At 38.5% G+C, this 23,912-nt stretch overlaps 1 protein-coding gene across 4 annotated transcripts in view; it reads left to right on the top strand.

Annotated features, from left to right (window-relative positions):
* The window catches only part of LOC133251634 (V-type proton ATPase subunit S1-like protein), a 41,120-nt gene extending 21,416 nt beyond the window's left edge, over positions 1-19,704 (top strand). For 3 of the 4 annotated variants that reach the window (XM_061424320.1, XM_061424321.1, XM_061424318.1), the window contains 7 exons: positions 1,183-1,248; positions 3,127-3,173; positions 3,430-3,491; positions 4,973-5,202; positions 10,586-10,636; positions 13,776-14,013; positions 19,261-19,704. In XM_061424320.1, the coding sequence (XP_061280304.1) occupies positions 1,183-1,248; positions 3,127-3,173; positions 3,430-3,491; positions 4,973-5,202; positions 10,586-10,636; positions 13,776-14,013; positions 19,261-19,563 (997 nt within the window). In that variant the 3' untranslated portion in view covers positions 19,564-19,704. The remainder of the gene's footprint in view (positions 1-1,182; positions 1,249-3,126; positions 3,174-3,429; positions 3,492-4,972; positions 5,203-10,585; positions 10,637-13,775; positions 14,014-19,260) is intronic. The other variant, XM_061424319.1, reaches the window with a different exon arrangement.
* Positions 19,705-23,912: the final 4,208 nt, after the last annotated feature.

The following is a 23,912-nucleotide window of genomic DNA, read 5'->3' on the forward strand; positions in this document are numbered from 1 at the left end:
ATCCAAAAAACATTTGTATTACATATCAAAATATATGAGAAAATGACTCAAATCAGTGTTCATATTTCTTTTATACTCATAAGTACTGTTAATTTCAGTTTATCTTGCTGTTTTTATGTGAGAAGAGAGTAAGCAAAATTTAAAAACTAAGAAATATATAACCTGTCCCCCAAAGAATAGATGTTAAATCATTTTACCTAGTAGGAGATGGTAATTGTGTGGAGTACACATTGCTTAAAACTAACAAGCAAAATATTGGTTTCTATTTCCTTTGTCCTTTTGGCTTCTCTCTATACCATATAAGGGAACATATAGAGATTTCTCTATAAAGAAGAATATTCAAAATCTGAATAGCAATTAACTTATGTCATGTCTCCCAATTACTCATTATGTGCAATCACAACAAATCTGTTGGGGGTTAGTGTGAACACAAAGAAAAGTGTCAAGCAGGATCATCTGCCAAAACTTGTGTTAAGGAATTCTTAAGTCATCAGCTAATAAAAACACTAAGGACAGGCATTTTTTAACATCTGTTTTCCCACGTTCCAAATCAATTAGTTCTTTCCTTCAGGTTCACTTTCAAGTAATTTAAGTGACCCATACTCCTTAGGTGGTTAAAGCTTAGTAATATTGCCTCACCTGGTTTATATAGAAGTGACTGATTTGTGTATTACACTGATAAAATGTGCACTAGAAACTATAAAAATCCCAGTTCAGTTTTTGAAGCAGTATTAATGGTTTTAAATAATTTTAGCCTCAGAAGAGACCTTAAAAATCACACAAATCAATCATCATTTGTATCTAATAATATGGCATATTAACTCATTGTGATAGAAACAACAGTTGCTCTTTTGTGAATGTTCTTTCAAATCATAAATCTGGAATTTAAAATATTTTTCACCTCTATGGGCAATTCAAGGTCCTTAAGTCTCTAGGAAGGATAATTGTGTTTTAAGCCTGATACATGTTTCCGATGCTTAGAGAAAGAAGGGGTCATCCCTCTTCCTTTACATATTCATTCCTGAAATTGGGTTTATACTTAAAAAGAAAATCTCTTCCCTTTCACACAGCATTTCCTGTGATCTCCCATTTCCCACTTCTCTTTGGAAGTTTGTTCATTAAGTTGTTAGTTCATTTGTGTATGTAACACATAGGTTTTTAATACTTGATATTTTTATATAGGCACAATGCTAAGTGCTGGTTATGCAGTGGTGGCAAAACAGATAAAGTCTCTTCCCTCATGAACCTGTAAGTCTAGAGCAGAGGCGCTCGTTAATCAAATGCACAGTGTTATTACAGATAAACTGTGAAATGTTCTTTGAAAGAAAAGTATGGTAAACTGGAACACATATAATAGGGGGACCTGAATTAGTCTGAAAAGTTAGGGACAGCATTTCTGAGGGAGCAGTATTTGAGCTGTGATCTGGAGGAAATGTAGGATGTGATGAGGAGGTAGGGGGAAGGACAGGCTGGAGAACATTCCAGAAAGAGGGAAGAGCAGGTACTAAGACTCTTAAGAGGGAAGAAGGGAACATGAAACATTGAGGGAATTTAACTAAAGAATGCTAGTGTAGCTGTAGCCAGAGAGGAGGGGGGGAATGAGCACAACGACTAAGGCCAAGGCCTTTCAGGGCCTTGTCGGCCTTCGTAGGAACATGGTCTTCAGTCCTGAGCAGAACGTGAAGGAGCTGCGTCACCTTCACCTCCATGAAAGCGTGCTTGGGAGACTGAATGGAGCACCTGGTAAATCAAAAATATGGCACCAGCCACTGCAGGCCTAGGGAGATCCCTTTTACTGGAAAGTTTCTGAATATTTTAGTGCTAACGTAGGTTTACTTTTTTTTTAATTAAAAATCTATGTTTCTTAGTATGTTCACACAGATAATTTTAACCAGATAATCCTTTAGTTCTACTTTAGTTCAGAGATCATGTAGTGATGTGAAAATGCATGAGTAGAGTATTTTGTCTTTGGTTGAGATTATGGCTTCCCTTAAAGCCTCATTAGTTGAGTGGGCAAGGCCAATTCAAATTAGAGTTTATCTGAAAAAAGAAGTACACCAGCATTATTGTATGTCCATAGAGTCACTGAAATGAAAATAAGCCTGTGTTGTGTGGTAAAAGCTTTTCATTAATGAACACATGGATTGGTTATGACTTGACAATTACTAAAGCTGGATGATGGGAACAGGAACTTAGGGAGGGTGAGGGAGATTATATTATTCTGTTTAAATCTGTGTATGTTTGCAATATTCCATGGTAAAAAGATGTATATCTTTTAACATAGCAGTTTCACTTCTAAGAATTTATCTTAAGGGACTTCTCAGGGTTATGAACAAATAATCCAAGGTAATGTCCAATATTATTAATTGGAAACAACTTAAATACTTAATAGGGATTTAGTTAAATATATTAATGCATTCATATGATGTTATACCAGATGAAATTTAAAATTATGTCATAAAATATGTATATTTTTAAGTAAAAAATTACAGGCTTTAAGATAGTATGTTTATAAAAATCTGTTTTTAAATAATATAAAAAATAAATTACATTTGTGTATAGGGTGTATGTGCATGTATGTAGAGTAAAATGCTGGAAGGACATACTATTATAATTTATATCTTCATAATTTTCAGAAATACTTTTTTGGCAATAGAATCTGTTTTTTTTTTTTAAATAAAAAGGGTTGAATATTTCTGCTTCAATATGCTAACAGTACAACATGGTTTAAAGTTTCACTGTAAAATATTTTATTATGTTTTATAATTTAATTATTTAATGTATTCTTGGTTATTATTTATTTTGGTTAAACCTTAGTGTCTAGCATACTGCTTGTCTAACATACTATTCTTTGAGTAGACTGTTTATCAATGAATAAAGATTAAGATTGATATTTTAAAGTTTTTTTCTTCTTTAAAATTTCCAGTCTTTTCCTTATTTCCTTTGAAGAACATATATACTATTACTTTTTAATCAGAAATTCACTATTCAAAAGTGAACTGTTTTATAGGCTGTGATTCTCCTCCTCTTCTCTGAGATGTAGTAAACCAAAATGTCCTTCTTAAAATTTCATGTAAAATCTAAAATGTATATATTTACCTACCATCTTTTTTTTTTTTTTTCTAGTTTCATCTCTCGAACATCTTCAAATCAAGAAGTGGTTGTAAACAGTGGTAAGACTTGTAACTGCCCTTATGGTTCCCTCCGGAGTTGAGGAAGGGTTCTGTCTCTGATGGGCTTCCTTGAACACTAGTACTTGCACCTGGAGTCTCTGATGTGAAAAATCTCTTAAATATTGTATTCTAAATTATGAGCCAAAAGAGTCTCAAGCCTGGTACATTTTACAGTGCTTGGCATATTATTGTCACTCAATTACATTAATAAACCAGTGACATTTTGCCTTTGTACTCATGTCATTTTATTTGGCAGATCGACAGAATAGTGGAGATGTGAAGCCAGTGCAGAATTTCACAGTGATGCCAATCACACAGGTATGGACATTTTGGGAAGCTAGACTGAATCATTTAAAAAGAGTAAACACATTTCATCAAGTCAGAGCCACTGTGAAAATATAAGTAACAATTCTGTTAACAACTAACATTCTTGGTTGAACTTTGGGTCGGGAAACGTTATGGTAATCTTATAGTTGATAAAGCACTGAAGTTTTCCTTGTTTTCATATATAGTATTTTCATTACAGTATTCAGTTTTACTTTGTTGCCTTCCAGACAGGATCACTATAGTAACAATTTATCTTTGGTTACTGATAACTTGAGTTGCTGCTGCCTGTTTAATTTCTCTCATCTTTATTTACACCTGGAGTTATTGGTATGAAATAGTTGATCTAGATAAGTGAACACCTCTTTCAGATCAATATTGCTTTTGTGATTTCCAGAATGATATGCACCAAAGTGCATTGTCTTGGGCTTCATAGAAATCTGAAAAGGTTTCATAAGATGTAGAACAAGGTTAGAATATCTTGCTAGACTATGTATATTAAATGACCTGGAACTGCATTCTCCAGGACAGTAGACACTAGCCACATGCAGCTATTTAAATTTAAATTCAATTTAGGTAATATTAAGTAAAATTAAAAATTAAGCCCCTCAGTTGCACTGGCTACATTTCCAGTACATAATAGCCAATAGCACAGAATGTCCTGTTGGACATTAATGGTCTGGAGGATTACGTTGTATTTCTATAAACCTCTTGTTTTCTTTGTTTAACATATTAATTTATTTAAAGTTCTGAATTATTTGGGTTCTAATTATTTTAGAGATGATTACTGCCATTAGTGAATTTTTTTGAAATATTAGTAGACATTTTTTTGTGTGGTTTTAGGTTTATAGAAAGAAAATTGAACAAAAGTAGAGGATCAGAGAAGGCAATGGCACCCTACTCTAGTACTCTTGCCTGGAAAATCCCATGGATGAAGGAGCCTGGTGGGCTGCCATCTATGGGGTCGCACAGAGTCAGACATACCTGAAGTGACTTAGCAGCAGCAGCAGCAGAGGATATTCCCATATACTTCCTCAATCTACAACCCACACCATTTCTAATTTTCTCTATATTTAGAATCTTTAAAATAGATTTGATCTAATACGTATATAAAAGATTAAATTAAATCTAACACTAATTTAATCTTTTAAATCAGTGTTAAAACTGTTACATTTGTTAAAACTGATAATTTTACCTAAAATTGATAGGTTATATTAGCATTCATTCTTTGTATTGTATACTTTATAAGTTTTAAGATTAAAAAATTATACATTGTAATTTGTGGAACTGGGTTCATGTACCTTCAGGTATACCTATATTTTTAAGCTTGTTAGGTCTACCCATCTCCTTTTACCCACAATAGCATGGGCTGTGGAGCTAGCAGAGTAACAGGCTTTGAACTGGCTCTTTTGCTTCCAAGAAGCCTTCTGTACTATGGAAACAAATTCGTATCTTTAATTTATTGGGTTCATTAGGCTCTCAACTACAATCTGAGCAGACGTTTAGAAAAAGAACCTTGGAATGCGTTCAGCCATCATAGCCCAGTTAATGTCTCCATGGATGGAATTCCCTGCATTCTGTTTTGGGCCAAAAGAATAACAATTAAATTTAAGAATCAGACCTGGCTGGACCTTACAGATGAAGCTATTGGCCAGAAGGCAACAGTGGATGCTGGCAACTCAAACTGCAGTGAAGAAAGTGCCATGTAAGTTGACTGCTTTGCTGGAGCAAGTCCTTAGGGCGAGTGTAGCCTGTTAACTGGGTGGTCCAGTTTGCTGTCATTTCAGAAAGTAAAAGTAGGCTCTTTTGTACGTGACCATGACATACATTTCTGAGTAAATGTCTAAAATGAAAGAACAGGTTAGAAATCAGTTGTTTTAGTTTCTTATTTTTTCCCCAGTAATTTTCTTCTGAACACTCTAGCTAATTGTTATATTGTACTTTGTGGAAGATCAGAATTTTGAAAATGAAGCTTCTCAAACTCATTCTGAAAGAGTGGATGGATTCCAGGCTCTGTGTCAGCTCCAAATGTAAAGTGTCAAAGTACTTTTGTCCTAGCAGGGAGGAAATTCCATATCACTGAGCAGAGTCATACATATTTTAGTGGGTGAAGCAGACTCTATCTAGCCAGGGTAGGTATTCGATTCTAGGAAGTGTTCTGAAGTTGTAGAACGTTGCCTGTTTGCAAATGTGCAAGGGGCAAAATTTCAGAGAATTCTTTAGAACATTAAAAAATGATTAGAATAATTATTTTTCACTTGAGATAAGCATATCCCTTTTGAAGAGGAAATTAGTTTCCACTGCCTTTCTTTGCTTTTCAGTCATCCAAGCAAATGTTTTTTTGCTTGTATTTGTTTTGGTCCAGAGGGAGGAAGTCTGGCATATCTCACTTGCATTCTATACAACTCCTTGCTTTCAACATTTACTGGTATAACAGAGGCTTTTGGAAGATTTTCTGCATTTGTTCTGGCCTGGTTTAGATGGGCAGAATGCTTCGTATAAAATCATAACATGCTCTGTGTGTGTGTGTGTATGTGTGTGTGTTTCTCTGTATTCTCCTTATATACTTCATAGAAATACTTTTTTATTTCTGAACTTGTCATTTAAAAATTCTTGATGATGGGTAAAATGGATTATATTCATGTACACTTACAAGTTACATTGCAAGTTTTAATAAGTATATTGCTATTCAGAATGACTCTCTTTATCAGAGAGCTAGGGAGTTGTAAGCAAAACAAGAGTCCGCCCAGATTCGTTTATTCTGTTACAGCACAACTATTGAAGAGATTTCAACATTGCTGAGCACTCAGGACTTTTCCTCAGGCTCTAATTAATTCCTTACAGGGCTCTTTATTTGTGGTCAGCTGCAGGGAGAGAGACTGACTGCCTGAGGATCATCTTGCCTGTCCATGGCTGACTGGCCCTCCTTGATTCCATTTATCCTGACCCCAGGGGGTTTGTGGGGAAGATCAGGGCACCACAGATTTTTGCTGGACTTCAGAAACTTTAATTATCACTGGGAACCTAGAGACAGAAAGAATGAAAACTTAGCTTCTAGGTCCAGTTCTGCCAGTGAGCTCTGTGACTTTACAAATAGGGGCCACTGTAGGGTGAGAAGGCAATGCTGGCATCTGGTAATAGCAACTCACAAGGCTTGAGCCCTTGGCCTTGGTCAGGCACCTTGTGAGGACTTCACAGTCACGTCATCTGTTATCCCTTGTAATGCTCTTGTGAATACGTCTCTGAGTCACAGGTACAGTTATCACCTGTGTTTCAAGTGAGAAAATCAAAGCTCATGAGGTTAGGAAACTTGCTAAGATCATACAGCTTGTATGGTAATAGAGCTGGGGTCTAAAACATCTTTAACAACACCATTTTCCCTCCTCTCTTGGCCCTATCTAATAGGAGTGTGAAAATCAAATGAGGAAATGTACATGTGAGAACTTTGTCAAGTGCTACTCAAAGTTCTAGTATTATTTTTCCAAGATACTAATGATAACTAGAGTAAAGTAGTGTCTAGTTACCTGGTAGAGAGACCAAGGGAACCTTTGGTTTTTGCAGTACACAAATTAATGATGTTTTTTCTTTGTCACTGCCCAAGAATTCTAGTGGGTGAGTCCCAAGTGTGCATCACCCACCTTTTGGGGTCCTCGGGTGAGTGTGCAGGCAGGCTGGAGAGCCCACCAAGGGCATAAGTGGGAGGCTTCCCAGGATGTGAGGCATTCAAGGACCAGCTGCTGACCCTGTCCTTGACTCCTGTGAATTACACAGATTAGTGAGATGCTTTTGTCATGCTGGCAAGGAAATCTTATATTCAAGAATCAGAAAGGGAGTTGCAGAAAGAACAAACCCAAGCAAAGACATAACCATGTAAGGTCAAAAGCACAGATTAAAAAAAGATGACCACATTTTAGTGCCTGGAAATAACATGTTCAGGGAAAAGCAAATTGTTGGCAGACAGATTTGCTACGGAAGTCTTTTTAAATAGTGAAAGCCTTACAAATAGAGCATAATCCCAGCATCTGTGTGTATTTTGAATTTAGGCAATTATAGTCTCAAGAATTCAGAATCTGCTTTAAACATGGGGAGAAGAGGGTGCTTGGAAAAGTAAAAGAAGCTCTTTTTTGAGTGAGTCCCTAGGTTGTATTTCCTCTTTATGGTGCATTTTATGGTGCATGGCTTGACACATCAAAGAATCTCATTGAATGATTGCTGAATTTACATTGTTGAAAACAGGCCTCCTGTTGTTTACTCTGCCGCAGAGCATGTTAACAGCTTTCACTGAGACCAGGGCTACTGGAGAAAGCTCTTGGGGCATCAGAAGCATGGGGGCTGTTGAGCTGCTCCACCAGAGATCTGAGTGGACACTACATGGCTCTGCTTTGAACTTTATTTAGTTCGTTAGCTGGAGAGACGGAGAAGGCAATGGCACCCCACTCCAGTACTCTTGCCTGGAAAATCCCGTGGATGGAGGAGCCTGGTAGGCTGCAGTTCATGGGGTCACTAAGAGTTGGACACGACTGAGCGACTTCGCTTTCACTTTTCACTTTCATGCATTGGAGAAGGAAATGGCAACCCACTCCAGTATTCTTGCCTGCAGAATCCCAGGGACAGAAGAGCCTAGTGGGCTGCTGTCTATGGGGTTGCAGAGAGTCGGACACGACTGAAGTGACTTAGAGCAGCAGCAGCAGCAAGTAACCAGTCAAATTTATAAAGTACAGTCTAACAAATGCATTTCATTTCTTTAAAGTGTTTTCAGTCATTTGTAACAGATTATCAGAATACTGTTGGAGAAAAATTCTCTTGAAAACTTGCTTTAGTGAGCAAATTAGCTTATAAAGTGTAAATTAGTGCTTCTAAGGTATCTAAGCTCATGATGTTATGAAATAAAGATATTTCTTTTAGTGACCTTTTTAATATGGTTTATTTTATAAATATTCCTTCCCTTTCTCCGTAAGTAGTAGGAAGATAAACTTGAGCTCAGTCACTGACATTTCTGTTTCTTGGTGAGTGTGACTGAATTATGAGATTATATTTGTGTGAGTTTTCTGAAACTTGTAATTGGATATTTTATAAACATCGACTTTGATTTTTTAGACTGTATATTGAGGTAGTATAACTTCTCGATGTTACAACGTCACATATCAGCATCATCCTTCATATATCTAAATTTCTCACATTTTCCCATTTCAATTGTATTTAGCATTTCATCATCCTTATTTTTTAACCCAATTGAAATTTAAATGGAATACACTAAACTGCACATATTTCAGTTATACAGTTTGGTCTGTTTTGACATATGCTTGTATCTGTGAAACCATCATCACAATCAAGATAGCAGACACTTTCATCACACTCAGAAGTTTCCTTGTGCCCCTCTGTAATCCATCCCTGTGCATTCCCACCTTGCCAGATAACTGCTGTTCTGCCTCTTGTCATTGTAGATTAGTCTGCATTTTCTAGAATTTTGTATATTAATAGCTATAATAGAACAGTGTACACTCTTTTTTTTAGTCTGGCTTCCTTCACTCAGTGTAACGATTTTTATATTCTTTTATGTTGTTGCACGTGTCAAAGGTATGCTTCTTCTTATTGCTGAGTAGTAAGTACTCCTTTGTATGGATATACCACAGTTTATCTATCCATCTACTTCTTGATGGAAGTTTGTTTTTTCCTCCAGTTTTTAGATAACTTTCCAAATAAAGTTGCTCTGAACATTCATGTACAAGTCTTTGTAGGAGCATATATTTTCATTTTTCTTAGGTGAATATCTAGGAGTGGAATGGCTGGATCATATAGCATGTGTATGTTTAGCTTATTAAGAAACTGCCAAACTGTTTTTTTAACTATAGCTATAACTGTAGTTATAGCATTTGCCTTCCTACCAGCATTGTATGAGCGTTCCAGCTACTTCACATCCTTCCTAACCTTAGGTATGGTCAGTGTCAGACTATAAAGAAAATATTATTAATGTTTCTGTATGGTTAGCAATTTATGAACAAATTTTGCTGAGATTTGGGTTAAAAGATAAATCTTGGTAAGAGATGTACCTCCTCAGAGGAATGTGATTACATGTCAAGAAGTAATGAAGCTAGTGCCACTGAGATATTCCAGGATTTGTAAACCCCGAGGCTTCTTATAATCTCCTTGGAGACATTTATTTACATACATGGGTATTAGACATGCAGCCATTTGTTTCCTTTATAATGAGCTGTTTGCTTCTATTCAAAGACTAATAATATAACTCATACACTTTTATTTTCCCAAGGAAAATTTCTGACGCTAAGGAAGTAAATGTTTCTCTCCTTCTCGCAGGAGATGAAAAAGAAAGCCCTCCAATATGAGCTTCCAGATTCATAATTTTAGTATTCCTCACCTACGTTATAAATCCCTGTATGTGCAGGATGACATCTGGTTCTCGGGAGGGGGAAGAACTGGGCTAAAAGGGGAATCAATATGGTTATTGCTCTGAGTTAGTAATAATCTGTTTCTGCTCCAGGAAATCTTATGTTAACTTTCAGAAAAATGTGATTAAATATAGATAGTAAAAGCTTAAGAGTGGGCTTTTTTTAAAAAAAAGTTTTAGCCATACTGATTACTGTACCACGGCATCTTATTGTAGTTTTATTTTGTATTTTCTGGATGACTAATGATATTGACATCTTTTCATGTATTTATTGGTTGGTTGTATGTCTTCCTTTGTGAAATACATCTTTTGAACATTTTAAAGTTGAATTGTCTCCTTATTGAGTTGTTAGTGCTATTTGCTGTATTTAAGATACAAGATTTTTTGGTATATATGTTGTGAGTATTTTCTCCCATTCTATGACTTGCCTTTTTCATTTTCTTAACATTATTTTTTGAAGAGCAGAAGTTTCAAAAATTTAATATAAATTTATCAGTTTTTCATATTTTTTTCAAGGAACTTTCCAACCCCAAGATTGCAAAAATGTTTTCTTATGTTTCTTCTATGTTTTATAGTTTTAGTTGTTACATTTAGACTTGTGATCCATTTGGGGGCAATTTTTTAGTACAGTGTGGGGTAAGGGTTATTTTTATCTTGATAGACTGTATTTCTGTTTTCTTAGGTTGTCTCTGAAGTTTGGTGATGCTGAAAATCCCAGAGGTCTTGATATAAGGTAGGTATGGATACCACTTTGTAATATCATAGGCTCAAAACTCCAGATTAGCTCCATATAATTTATCCATTCCACATATATGTATCAAGGGCCTGCTGTGATAAGCACTGTAACACATGAAATGCCACATTTATCTAATTTCACTGACAAGTCAGTGGTGTTATGATGGGATCCTATAGTAATACTTTCTTTAGTTTCTATAATACCAAAGCATCTGTATTTTTTCCTTCGTCCTTTAGTGACCTAGAAAATATACAAATCTGAGACTGTAATACCTCTTTCCTCTGAGCAAAGAATAAAATATGTTTAAAGCTCCAGAGCTGAGGCTCTAGTTTCAAGTTATTTTCTACATAGCTTACAACTGAGTCACACTTACAACTTAACAGTAACTAAAAATTCTCTGTTAGCTGAATTCCCCAGCAGACAATCAACATAGGTCTATATTTTTCTGTGTTTATGTATGGAATAATACCTCTGCTAACGGTGGCTTAGCAAGCAGTTAGGAACAACTTCAGGAATGGGGAGCAATTTGAAGGTATTTACATTTTTTCTTATAAAATTATAATGTTTCCTTTCATACAGGACCAGCCTTTTAGTGGAGACAAACACCTGTGTCTTTAACATTACTTGAAAAACCAACAGGTTGTGCTAGGGCAATCTTTTGCAAAGCTGTGTTCTGTGGAGCACTTTTGCTCTGTGTAAATGTTTATAAAATTCCCAGAAAGGGGGTCCTATGGTTAAATGCATTTGAGAAACACTGCACACCATGTCCTCTTGGAGATTCACAGTAGAAATTTGTATATTGAAGTTTCTGTGAAGATATGCTCTTAATGAAAAATGCTGTACTTGGTGACTTTGATTAACCAGTCATTTCCTGGCTTTTTTTTTTTTTTTTTGTCGATGGTTTTTCTTCACTTAGATGTGACTTTGGTGTCTTTGTGAGAAGAGATGAGCTTAGGTTCTTCTATTCCACCATCTTTTCTCTAATGCTTTAAAATTACAATCTTTTTCCTGATGATAAAGCTATGTGGCTACTTTCCTCAAGGTAAAAAAAAAAGTGTTATTTGAATAAAAAATATTCCCCATTCCTATATCAAACAGATATTTATATGTGTTTGGCCACCTTGTGAGATTCTATTTTCCTTATAAGGTTTCTCTGAAAGATGATGGCATGTATGTTCTAAATTATGACCAATGAAACACTAGTATCCCATGATATGCAAGCAGATATTGAGAAAAGAGCTTTCTAAATTTAAACATAGGAAATGCTAGGTTAGAGGCAAAAAGAAAGAAAGAAAGAAAGGGGGATTGGAGACAAGATGCATGTCTTGAAGGATTTTTTGAACAGTTTCATTGGTGTGTCACTGCTTCCACCTCACTGAGGCTGTCAGAACAGTCTCAGGCCGTTATCTGAAACAGGGCTGCAGACAACGTGGCAGGCTCTACTGTAGCCCTAGCTCAAGAGAATCACTTCCGGGGATTCCAGAGGCAGCTTACCCTTTCTGGGAATGGCTCTTGCGGTCTGCTCTGGAATGTCTGACTCCAGTCCCATCTGAGATGTCCACCACCTTCTGGCCTTCAGCGTTTTTGGTGGGATTATTGCGGTGGACAGGGGTGGCCAGGCTCAATTGCATCCCTTAAGAAACCTTTTTGTATCTGAGTCAGGAGCCCAGGGTGAGCTGCAGGTGTCCTAGATAACATCGAATGTTTTACAGCACCAGGCCCACACAGGACACTCGCCAAGCATGCCTTTCAACTTAGACAAGCCCAGCCTATTTTACAGATGAGGAAAGCTAGACCCAGAGAGGTTGTTGAACAGCCCTTATCATTACCACTAATAAGAACTTTATTTGTGAGAACTCTTTTGGCTGCATAAAGCCAAAAGGTAACTGATCGATGAATAGGATTGAAAATGTTAGCTTTAGACGTTTAACTGACCTCACCAGGGCAGCGTCTTTCTCTATCTCTTGGCTCTGCTGTCCTTGTGTCAGCTTCACTCTCAGGCTGGCAAGACGGTGGCCAGCTGGCAGTTATTCACTTAAGCAATATGAAAGAGCTCTGTTGCCCGATGCTATAGCATAGCCATAGCAGAAGCACCAGGACTGCATCTTCTCGACCCTGCCTGGGGTGTATGCCCTCTCTAAACCAATCACAATGATTAAATGGCTGCAGTACACTGACTGGCAGGACCAGATAGACTTCACTGAGAGGGGAGAGGGTCAGCCCTAATACACCAAGTTGCCGTTCCCAGAGGGAGCGGGAACGTAAACTCCAGGTGGGCAAAGCCAGAATAAAGCCCACGCTTTTACCCTGAGTTATACTGATCTCAGCTGCTTTCTTTTTAAAAATTTAAATATTGTTGATTTATAATGTTGTGTTAGTTTCATGTGTATAGCAAAATGAATAGTCACATTAACATTTTGATATCTTTCTAGAATTTTTTTCTATGCAGTCACACTTTTTTTAATGAAAAGAGTGATCATGACATATGCATATTGCACCTTTTGTATTGCTAGAGACTATTCCATTCCAAAATGGCTAAGAGTAAGAGCTCTTGTCTCAGATGGGATTCTAAGCCCAGCTCCAATGCTCCAATGCTCCAGTGCTTACTTGTTAGTCATTTAACCCCTCTGTATCTTAGATTTCTCACCTGTGAAATGAGGATATTATCATTCTTGAGATTATCATGAGATATTATCTATCTCATGGTGTTGCAGTGAAGATTAAATAAAATGCACATAAGGAACTTAGAAAGATGCTTGACACATTGTAAGAACTACTACTTTTATTTTTGACCATTATTTATTTACTTAATTCTGTATTATTGTCAACTCAATTTTCAGATTTTTTTCAATAATAAAATTATTTTAATTAAAAAAAAGGAAAAAAAAAACACAAAGAGTGTTGTATTTCCCCTTTTGTAAGAATTTGTCTTCCTTACTTTTGGGGGCTGCTCTGTTAATTGGTTTCATTCCCGCCCACGAAGAGCTCTAGTTTGGAGCTAGAAAGTAAAGCCTCTTTCTGAGCCAGTTCTACTTCCTGACAAAAGAGGGCGCAATTGTACCGTTCGTAGACAATGCCCTGCGTCAGCAAATGTAAAAGTGCTTTTGGGGTAATACTGTTTTATAATCATTTTCAGATTCACCCTTACCAGTTACAAGTTGTCTATCCAGAGATGGTATAGTTTGCACCGAGTCGAGGTTATTTTTAATAACTCAATTCAAGCAACTTTTAATGCAACTGGCATTTACGCTCCGTCAAGTTACTCCTACCATTGCCAGCGCGTCAGCAGCCTGCAGGCATACGATGCCCTCTTGTTGCCCAGCGACACCAATGACATGTCAAGCCTGTGGGAGGTCACTTTTGTTGATTTCCAGGTAACAAATTAAAACCTGTGCTCAGTGGCCCTGTGTGTTTGGTGCCAAAGAAACTCAGTGTGTGTTTGAAAACATAGACGTTTAAGGAAAAGAAAGGAGTAGATATCTTTAAAATAATATTGGTATGAATTATCTTATTAATCTTCTAAGGTATGAAATAGAAAAGGATCAAGTATTTCCTCTTCTTGCACAGTGATCCCCCCATGCCCTCATCCCAAGAACTTGCTTTTACATTCTGGTTTTTCCAGTCCCTAGTAATTATCGGTGAGGAATGCCAGCAATCTAAGCCAGAGTGAAGCTGTGGCATGAAGCCTGGTGACTGACACTTCCTGGAGTGAGAGGCCCTTCTGGGGAGAGGAACTGTCGGACAATTATTTTATTTCCTTCAGGGAGAGGAGTAGTGATCTTATCAGGGCAGATAAGAAGTACATCTGCAGTGTGAATGACAGCTTTGGCATTTGGCATAGGAATGGAACTGTCAGCCAGGGAGTCAAACATATCCCAAAGATCCTCTTGAAAGTATCTGGGGAAAGTCATGGAGACACAAGAGGTTCCTTTTCACCACCAGAATCTCAGGCTGAGAGACATCTGTCAACTTCATCCTGTTTACCTGTTAAAACAGCTTAACTTGTTCTTCTAACTCACTGAAATAGGCAGGGTTTTACATGTCCCTTTTCTGAGTACTTCTTGATTTTTTCCATATGTAAATGTATATTTATTCCCCTTGCCCCTAGCTTGGAGAAGTGTGGTGTGGTTGTTTGGGGGTAGGGAAGGGCTTTCCATTTCAGGATTCGAAAGACATGGTTTTGAGTTAACTTCTCAGTAATTTGGGCTGAGCTTCTCCACCCTCTTGATTTCTGACCTATCTTTATGGATGTAAAGAATTCATGGCCTAATATATGCGGCAACACCCAGGGCCATATTAGGCATGGATTAGCATGGATTACGGAGAAGGCGATGGCACCCCACTCCAGTACTTTTGCCTGGAAAATCCCATGGACGGAGGAGCCTGGTGGGCTGCAGTCCATGGGGTCGCGAAGAGTCGGACACGACTGAGCGACTTCACTTTCACTTTTCACTTTCAAGCATTGGAGAAGGAAATGGCAACCCACTCCAGTGTTCTTGTCTGGAGAATCCCAGGGACGGGGGAGCCTGGTGGGCTGCCATCTATGGGGTCACACAGAGTCGGACATGACTGAAGCGACTTAGCAGCAGCAGCAGCAGCATGGATTAACAGTGGCAATGTTGTAATTATATTACATACTTTGTCTTAAAAACTTACCATAATGCTGCAGGATAGCTGGTATTATCCCTGTTTTACAAATGAGATGACTGAAACGCTGGTGATTACAAAACTGTTCAAAGTGGTATAATTGGTAAATGGTAGAGGCAGAATTTGAATTGTGGACTGTCTAGCTCCAAAGATACTTTGTAATACATATAATGTATATATCTATTTGTATAATACTTATAAAGTATATATTATATCTATTTCTTTCTCCTGCCCTTTCAAAAAAGAAGCAGGCAGAAAGGGCAATGAAGAGGTAATCATGAAAAAAGGACTAACTCACACATAATCTTTCCTAATTAGAACAAAATTAACTGATTTATACTTCCACCTTGGTCCAGAAATGACTTAAAATGACTATAGAATACTTCAAGAAAAGTAATTTTGAAAAAGAGTCAAGCCACTTCACATCAATTAGGATGATTATTATATTATTATATATTATATAATATTATAAATAATATTATTATATATTATATAATATTATAAATAATATTATATTATATTAGGATGTTAGGCAAAGTGTAGCTGGCATTACAATATTATTATATTATATTAGGATATTAGGATGAATATTAATAATATTATATTATTATATTTAAAAAAAATCTCCCAAACTGAAAATAACAGCTATTGGCAAGGAGGTAGAAAAATTTGAACCCTTGTACATTGCTGCTGGAAATGTGAAATGGTGCAGCCACCATGGAAAACAGTGTGCTAGGTCCTCAAAAAATTAAACATAAAATTACAATGTGATTCAGCAGTTCCACTTCTGGGTATATACCTAAAAGAATTGAAAACAGGCACTTGAACAGATATTTGTGCACTCTGCATTCATAGCAACAGTATTGACCATAGCTAAAAAATGAGAATAACCCAAATGCCTGTCAGTGGATGAATGAAAAACAAAATCTAGCATATACATACAAAAGACTATTATTTAGCCTTCCCTTTAAAAGGAAGGAAATTCAGGTACATGCAACAGCATAAATGAACCTTGAGGTTACTATACTGAGTGAGATAAACCAGACATAAAAGGACAAATGTTTGTATGATTCTGTTTATGAGGTACTAGAGTAGTCACATTTGAAGACAGAAAGTAGAATGGCAGTGACTAGGGGCTAGGGGAAGAGGGGACTGGAGAGTTAGTGTTTCGTGGGTACAGATGGGTTTTTGCAAAGATGGATGGTGGTGACGGTTGCACATGATGTGAATGTAGTTGATGCCAGTGAACTCTGTACCTAAAAATGGTTTAAAATGGTAGATTTCATGTATATTTTCCAATAAAAATATAAAACGAAAAATGGGAAGAATAATAGAATAGATTAGTTAAATCCTGTAAAGCTGGTACACAAAAGCACACAACCATCTGTCTGCCATGGCTGGAAGCGGCACAGTAATTTGGCTTGGAAGCTTTTGAGCAGCCATCATAAGAAAGACTTACCCCTCACATGTTCATGGGATCCACAAGGCTACTGAAAATGTGCAGTGACGAGCACATCCATCCTTGTGTGTGATGGGTGCCAACATCCTCAACAGCAGCCTCATAGTGGACAGAGCACTGGGCGTCGGAGGCGAACCTTGTAAAACACCTTTCGTGTGGGCAGATGCAGAACTCAAGCCCAGTCCAGGGAAGAGGCAGTGGTGATGGGGCTTCAGGTATGTATGCGAAAGGCTGCATTCCACATACGCAGCTTTGCTGCTCTGTCTTGTTCTAGGAATAGAGTGAAGTCACATTCATGCTGAACTCAGATGCCTCAGGCAGGCCAGCTAGGGACTGTGGCAAAGTGTAGCCGGCATTACAAGCAGTATATTTTATTCAACCCCAGATGATTTTTGCTTTGTAGGAATGCAAGCCCAATATTGCCAGATCTTCTGACTTTTTGATTAAAGATAGAAACCTAGCTTCCTGGGGGAGGCTTTTAGGATGTTAGGAGCAAACAGAACTTACCTGTGGACTAGATAGAGAGGATCTGCAACCTCTAGTCCAGAAAATGGATAGACAGTATATCCTTCAGGCCTCCTCCGCAGATACTGTTCTCAATAAAGTCTTAAGAATTAAGTGCCAGTCCATGTGAGGACATTCTCTTTGGCTGGAGCTGTAGCATCACCTGGAGAAGGGATAGGCTACCCACTCCAGTATTCTTGGGCTTCCTTGGTGGCTCAGACGGTACAGAATCTTCCTGCAATGCAGCAGACCTGTGTTCAATCCCTGGGTTGGGAAGATCCCCTGGAGGAGGGCACGGCAACCCACTGCAGTATTCTTGCCTGGAGAATCCCCATGGAGAGAGGAGCCTGGCAGGCTACAGAGAGTCAGACATGACTGAGTGACTAAGCACAGCATAGTAGCATCAAACGAAGCCATCTTTTATCATTGAGTAGCTTGACTCTTCAGGCTTGTGCCTGAGGAGGTCACTTTGCCTCTTCACAGAGTGGGCAGGCCAAGTATCCCAAAAGCTAGGCCCAGAGTCTCCTTCAGGAGTTGTTTTGGCTCAGTCTAAGCACAGATATTAATAGTTGGGTGAGCAATAGTTCTATGGTATGATAGGGGGGCTACAATCATTTTAACATAGAAAATGCTAAGGAGCCCCCTTAAGACATAAAAATGAATCCTCAATAAAGCATTCGTGGATAATTCAATTTTCTTTTAAACCACATAGGTGATTGAATGAGGTAATACTATTGGTGATTATATTCTAAAAGCCAGCTGAATGTGAAAGCTGCCTTCCACAAACGATTATTCTTATTTGAGTCTTACTCTGTAGACTCTGTAGCTCCTGTTTCTCTCATTGTGATGGTACTTAGATATTGGGGCCAGTTGTTGAGTTGAATCTCTCCTGTGTGTGCATGCATGCTAAGTCACCTCAGTTGTATCAGACTCTGTAAGACCCTATGGACAGTAGCCTGCCAGACTCCTTTGTCCATGGGATTCTCCAGGCAAGAATACTGGAAAGGGTTGCCATGCCCTCTTCCAGAGGATCTTTCTGACCCAGAGATTGAACCTTTGTCTCTTATGTCTCCTGCATTGGCAGGAGGGTTCTTTACCACTAGAGCCAACTGGGAAGCCCTGAACCTCTCTTAGTTCTAATTAATTAAATCACCTCATTTGTATATATGAGAAAGCTTTTCTTTGTTTTCTGGGCAGATTACAAAAGGGTATATAGCTCTTCCAAAAATAGTACCAAGATTGCATGGTACGACTGATAAAGAAGGAGAGTTAGTGATGGGAGGAAGAAGAGACACAATATACCAGGAGTTCCAGAGTTGTAAACCAAGAAGTGACTCTGAAGCCGGACTGCCTGGTTTGAATTACAGTGTCACTGAACTTAATATTGTGTGACTCCAGACAAGTTGCTTAACTTTTCTGTACCTGTTTCCTCATCCATAAATTAGGGTAAAATGGTAACTTATTCATAGGCTTTTGTAAGTATTAAATGAGGCAGTGTTTGGTAAGTAAAATAAATATCTTCAATGAGTGTTAGTTTTTGTTATCTATAGTTGACCTCACTAGGAATCATGACGTTGGCCCCTAAAAGACTCTTCCTATCTACTTACTGTCAGCAGAATCAAAGGCAGAGGAACTGAGAATTAATATTCTTTGTGAAATTTATATTAACACTTGTAAAATTTTGAGTAGACTTTTTGAATTTTAGAGACACAAGACATTTTGGTTTTAGATGAACTAAGGATCAGATTAAAAGAGAATTTATTTCAGGGCCTTGAATTTCACTGGCCTCCTAATTATGACAACCATATACCCCAGAGTTTCTGGATCAGCCTTGATTTAAAATTAAGTTTCACTAGCATTTTTTAGATAATGTGATTAGATTATTCAGCAAATATGGCCCAGTATTTAAATTTAAGTAATCAGGGTCCAGAACCCCTTCCTTGCCAAGCTCTTAAGTAGATCTTCTAAGAAAAAGAGTACGCCACTTTAGCTCTTTTCTGTCTCCTGACAGATCCAAGGCTTTCCCATCAAGGGGGGACAGTTTGCCAAGGCCCGAGACTGCACCTCTTCCTTCTCGCCAGCCATTCTGATCGGCCTGGTGATGTCTCTGCTGCTGCTGTTGGTCCTGGCCTACGCCCTGCACATGCTCATCTACCTGCGCTATCTGGACCGGCACTATGACCTCATTGCCTCCCCGGCCCACTTCCCCCAGCTGACAGCTCAAGACACGGCAGAAGAGAAGGAGCTGCTGAGGAGCCAGGGAGCTGAATGCTATGAACTGAGAAGCCAACAGATCTGCAAAATTTATGTTTAACAGCACAGCTCCCTTTCCCTCAGAAGGTCTGCAGTAGGCTTCGAAAGGAGTTGTTTGTGTTCTATGCTGTTTGCTTTGTGATACAAGGTCTTCACCAAAAGTCTTGGTTTTTATAAAAAGGAAATACATGCAAAAAATACATTTTGGAGCGTCCACTGTCTTTCTTAGATAGACTTGGAGCAATGAAAAAGGCATCTTAATCTCACAGAGATAAATATGATTGCTGCCCCAAGGTGCTTTGACAGTAGAAGAATATTTCAAATTAGGGACACCTCCCCCCAAAAAATGGAGAAGGAAATGGCAGCGCACTCCAGTATTCTTGCCTGGGAAATCCTGAGGACAGAGGAACCTGGTGGGCTATAATCCATGGGTTAGCAAGAGTTGGACACAGCTTAGTGACTAAACCACCACCCCCCCCCCCACCCCACCACCCCCCCGCCATAAAAGAGAATGATGCAATATAGAGAAGGGAAAACACACTTGGTCCTCCTTGCCTGTGCCAGTTTGGATGTGATAAATATATAAATGATAAATATAAGGTTATCTGGAAGTTCAGAATTTAACATTTTTTAACATAGTTTGCATTTTTCAGAAGTTATATCCCAATTTTGTTTTAAAAAGTAGTCCTTTTTTTTTTTTTTTCTCCCTCTTTCACAGAACTGTTTAGGGAAGACTCCTGTCAATATGGTGGAATACTTTATTCAAGGGCATCCTTGACATTTGCTCTGCTCTTCAGAGGCAGCCCAGTTCAGTCTCTGAAGGACCAATAATAATCTTGGCAGGATCTTACCTTTCTTATTTAATTCTGGTGCCAGGGCTTGCCTCATTTGTCTGATTTAGACTTCCATTAGCTCTCCTAGGTACCGCTTGAAATAAACAACTAAGCTAAGTGAAACCAATGTGCGCTATGCAAACACAGTTCCAAGCCCCCTTCCCATGAGAGAGTTTCCCCCAAACTCTTTTCTAATAGAAATTCTGGAACCACCACTAATCTTATAATCATTTTATTCCTCATGGATTTCCCCATAATGCTTTTCAGTTCTTGTTATACTGAAGAATGGCTCACTCTGCATCCTTACCGAAGCGTTTCTAATATGCTTTCTGTGTGAAAGCTACGTTGCATTTCCTTACCTAGGGTTTCACACATGAACTAGGTTCTACTAAGACACCCTGTCCAAAAATTAAAAAGCATCTGAGAACAATGTGGGGTAGGGAGTGATGCACAGAGACATTGGATCCTTTGGGCAGCTGTGGTCTGGGGTGATGGGTCTATAGTCTAGAGTCACCTTTGATGCCAAGTGTAAATGATAATGACTGTGGGATTGATAAAACGGTCTCTTGTTGGACATTTCTTTTTTTTTTTTTTCCATTTATACATTTATTAACCTCCACTTGCTCTAAATCAGAAGCCGTACTAAGAACTGGGGATCCCAAGAATAAAACAAGGTATTCCTGCTCTTGAGCAGCTCTCAGTGTTGAGTTTTATTTGCAAAAATGTAATATTTTAAGCCATCATTAATTCACAATTGAAGTAGGCACTTACTCATGCTGTTGCTGCTGCTAAGTTGCTTCAGTTGTGTCCGACTCTGTGCAACCCCATAGACGGCAGCCCACCAGGCTCCCCCGTCCCTGGGATTCTCCAGGCAAGAACACTGGAGGCCATTTCCTTCTCCTGGACATTTCTTTTGGTTGCGTTATTCTTGGTTGTGAATGTAGATTTGGTTGCAGCCCTCTCAGAACTCTGTAAGTTCCTACTAGTCTGTAGTGAATTACTAATTTTTTTTTAATTGAAGCATGGTTGATCTGCATTCTTTCTGTTTTAATAGCTGGATAGATTCTTTAGTCTGCAACAAGGAGTCTTGATTTATGTACTTACTTGTAACAAAGGTGATTGCAGGGAACACACCTTCAAGAAAACAGGAATCTACGATTGATTATCTGACTCTCTTTAGCTTTAAATCAGGGTGGGATTTGTTAGCATTAGAGGATGGGAAACTGATCGCCATACCATTCCATAAAAAATTAATTATGGTTGCCTTGAGTGTCCGTTGGTGGTAGAAACAGCTGCTGTGAGGGACTGTAGATACATGAAGGGTCAACATAATTTATTGTTCAAGCTGGGACACTTTTGAAAGTGAAAATGAATGTCATTAACCATTCTAAGATAACAGATATAAATGGGATCACTCCAGGCAAACTAGGGTGTATGTATGTATATATATATATATATATATATATATATATATATATATATATAGTTACCTTAGGCATGGTCTGGTGGCTCAGAGGTTAAAGCGTCTGCCTCCAATGCGGGAGACCTGGGTTCGATCCCTGGGTCGGGAAGATCCCCTGGAGAAGGAAATGATAAACCACTCCTGTAATCTTGCCTGGAGAATCCCATGGACTGGAGAAGCCTGGTAGGCTACAGTCCACGGGGTCGCAGAGAGTCGGACATGACTGAGTGACTTCACGTTCACCTTAGGCATGGTGATCACCGTGAAAGGTAGGCTAGCTCTTTCTGGCTGTGTTGCAGGGCTTACAGAAAGAAAATGATAGCTCAAGATTGTAAATTCACAGCTCAAGGCATGGTATAAAATCCAGGGAGTGTCTATATAACTGATCTGCAAGGATCTCTTGAAAGTGAAAGTGAAGTCGCTCAGTCGTGTCCGACTCTTAGCGACCCCATGGACCGCAGCCTACCAGGCTCCTCCGCCCATGGGATTTTCCAGGCAAGAGTACTGGAGTGGAGTGCCATTGTCTTCTCCACCCTTCCTTCCTGCTGCTGATACTGCTAAGTCACTTCAGTCATGTCTGACTTTGTGCGACACCATAGATAGCAGCCTACCAGGCTCACCCGTCCCTGGGATTCTCCAGGCAAGAACACTGGAGTGGGTTGCCATTTCCTTCTCCAATCAAAAGGCTGATGTAGTTGAAAATCAGACACAGGTCTGATCCTGCAAATTGGTAAACTTCCTTGCAAGTGGAATTCATAGCCTTGCCAGGTCTCATGAGAACATTTATTTCAAAATAGAAAATTGAAATCAAAATGGTAACTGTTGGGAGAATTTAGACAACTTAAAGAATATAAAATTCCCAAACTCCATTAAGTTTTTCTTGCCAGCAGAAACATCCTCTCTGAGATGAAACTATCCTTGCCTTGCTTGAAGGTCCTCTGATAACCTTACCAGAGACAGTTACCCTGCCCATTTTCCTCAATGCTTCTAGACAACTAGTGTTGTGTTTTAGCATATCCCAGGGGACCAATAGCAAAGTCAAATATGGGAGAGTAAAATTGCAAGATTTACTAATTTATACAGAATAAGACTTAGGGAATATATGTGCGAATGGGTTCTGGAGGCACTAGTTCAGAGTGAGGTATATAATTTTAGGCCAAGCTGAGTCTTTTGAGATAGGTTCTCTTACCAGATTTTGGATTGTGCTGACTGAGCAGCTGAGAGTATTTCTAATAGCTTTCTCAGTTGGTTGATTATAATCTGAATTCAACAGTATCAGATACAATGAAATAGGCCAGAAATTTCTTGGTATGCTATAGGGGAAAAAAAAAGTTAAACTTAGAAAATTGGGATATAGGAATGGATTTGTCATGTATAATCTGTTCTCCATGCTCATAACTGTTTTCCTCTGCAAAGGACAGGAGGAGGATACTCCTTTTGCCATAGCACTGAGAAATACAATGGGAACATAGTGTCAGAATTTTTGAAAAGTGTTCCAGCAACTGTCCTCTAGGCTATGGGTGAAGTAAGAGATGCTATCCTTGAACTGGAATCCTTAGTCTCAAAGGAGTGCTGGGATCCTGGAGTAGGAGGGGTCAAATAGCAGCACAGCAGCCTTAAGGGGCTAAGGCCAGGAGTGTTATTCAGATTATATTATGTTTATTAATGGTAAAGTGTTCTATGGCAGATGCAGCTAGACAGTCCACTGAAATACTTATTTATCTGAATAATAACAATAAACGAGCTAGTTCTGGTGTAAGAAGACCTTACTTGAGCCATCATGGTGGGTTCATGGAGCTGTCTGTTAATGACTTAAGAAGAGAACTCTTGACTGAAGAAGAGACCTCCTAAAAGATGATCTTTAGTTTTAATATCTAATGTTTGAGCACTTTTATGCTTTATCCAGTATCTGACTTTTTTGTATCACTTCTGGTATGTTCTGACTTTTAGATAAAGAACTGACACTATTCCCCTGGATACTTTTTTATTAACCCAGTAGGTATATGATTGGAGAAGGAACTGGCAACCCACTCAGTATTCTTGCCTGGAGAATCCCATGGACAGAGGAGCCTGGAGGGCTAGAGTCCATGGGGTAGCAAAGATTTGCACACAACT

The sequence above is a fragment of the Bos javanicus genome, chromosome 7 (assembly GCF_032452875.1).
Source record: "Bos javanicus breed banteng chromosome 7, ARS-OSU_banteng_1.0, whole genome shotgun sequence".
Lineage (NCBI taxonomy): Eukaryota > Metazoa > Chordata > Mammalia > Artiodactyla > Bovidae > Bos > Bos javanicus.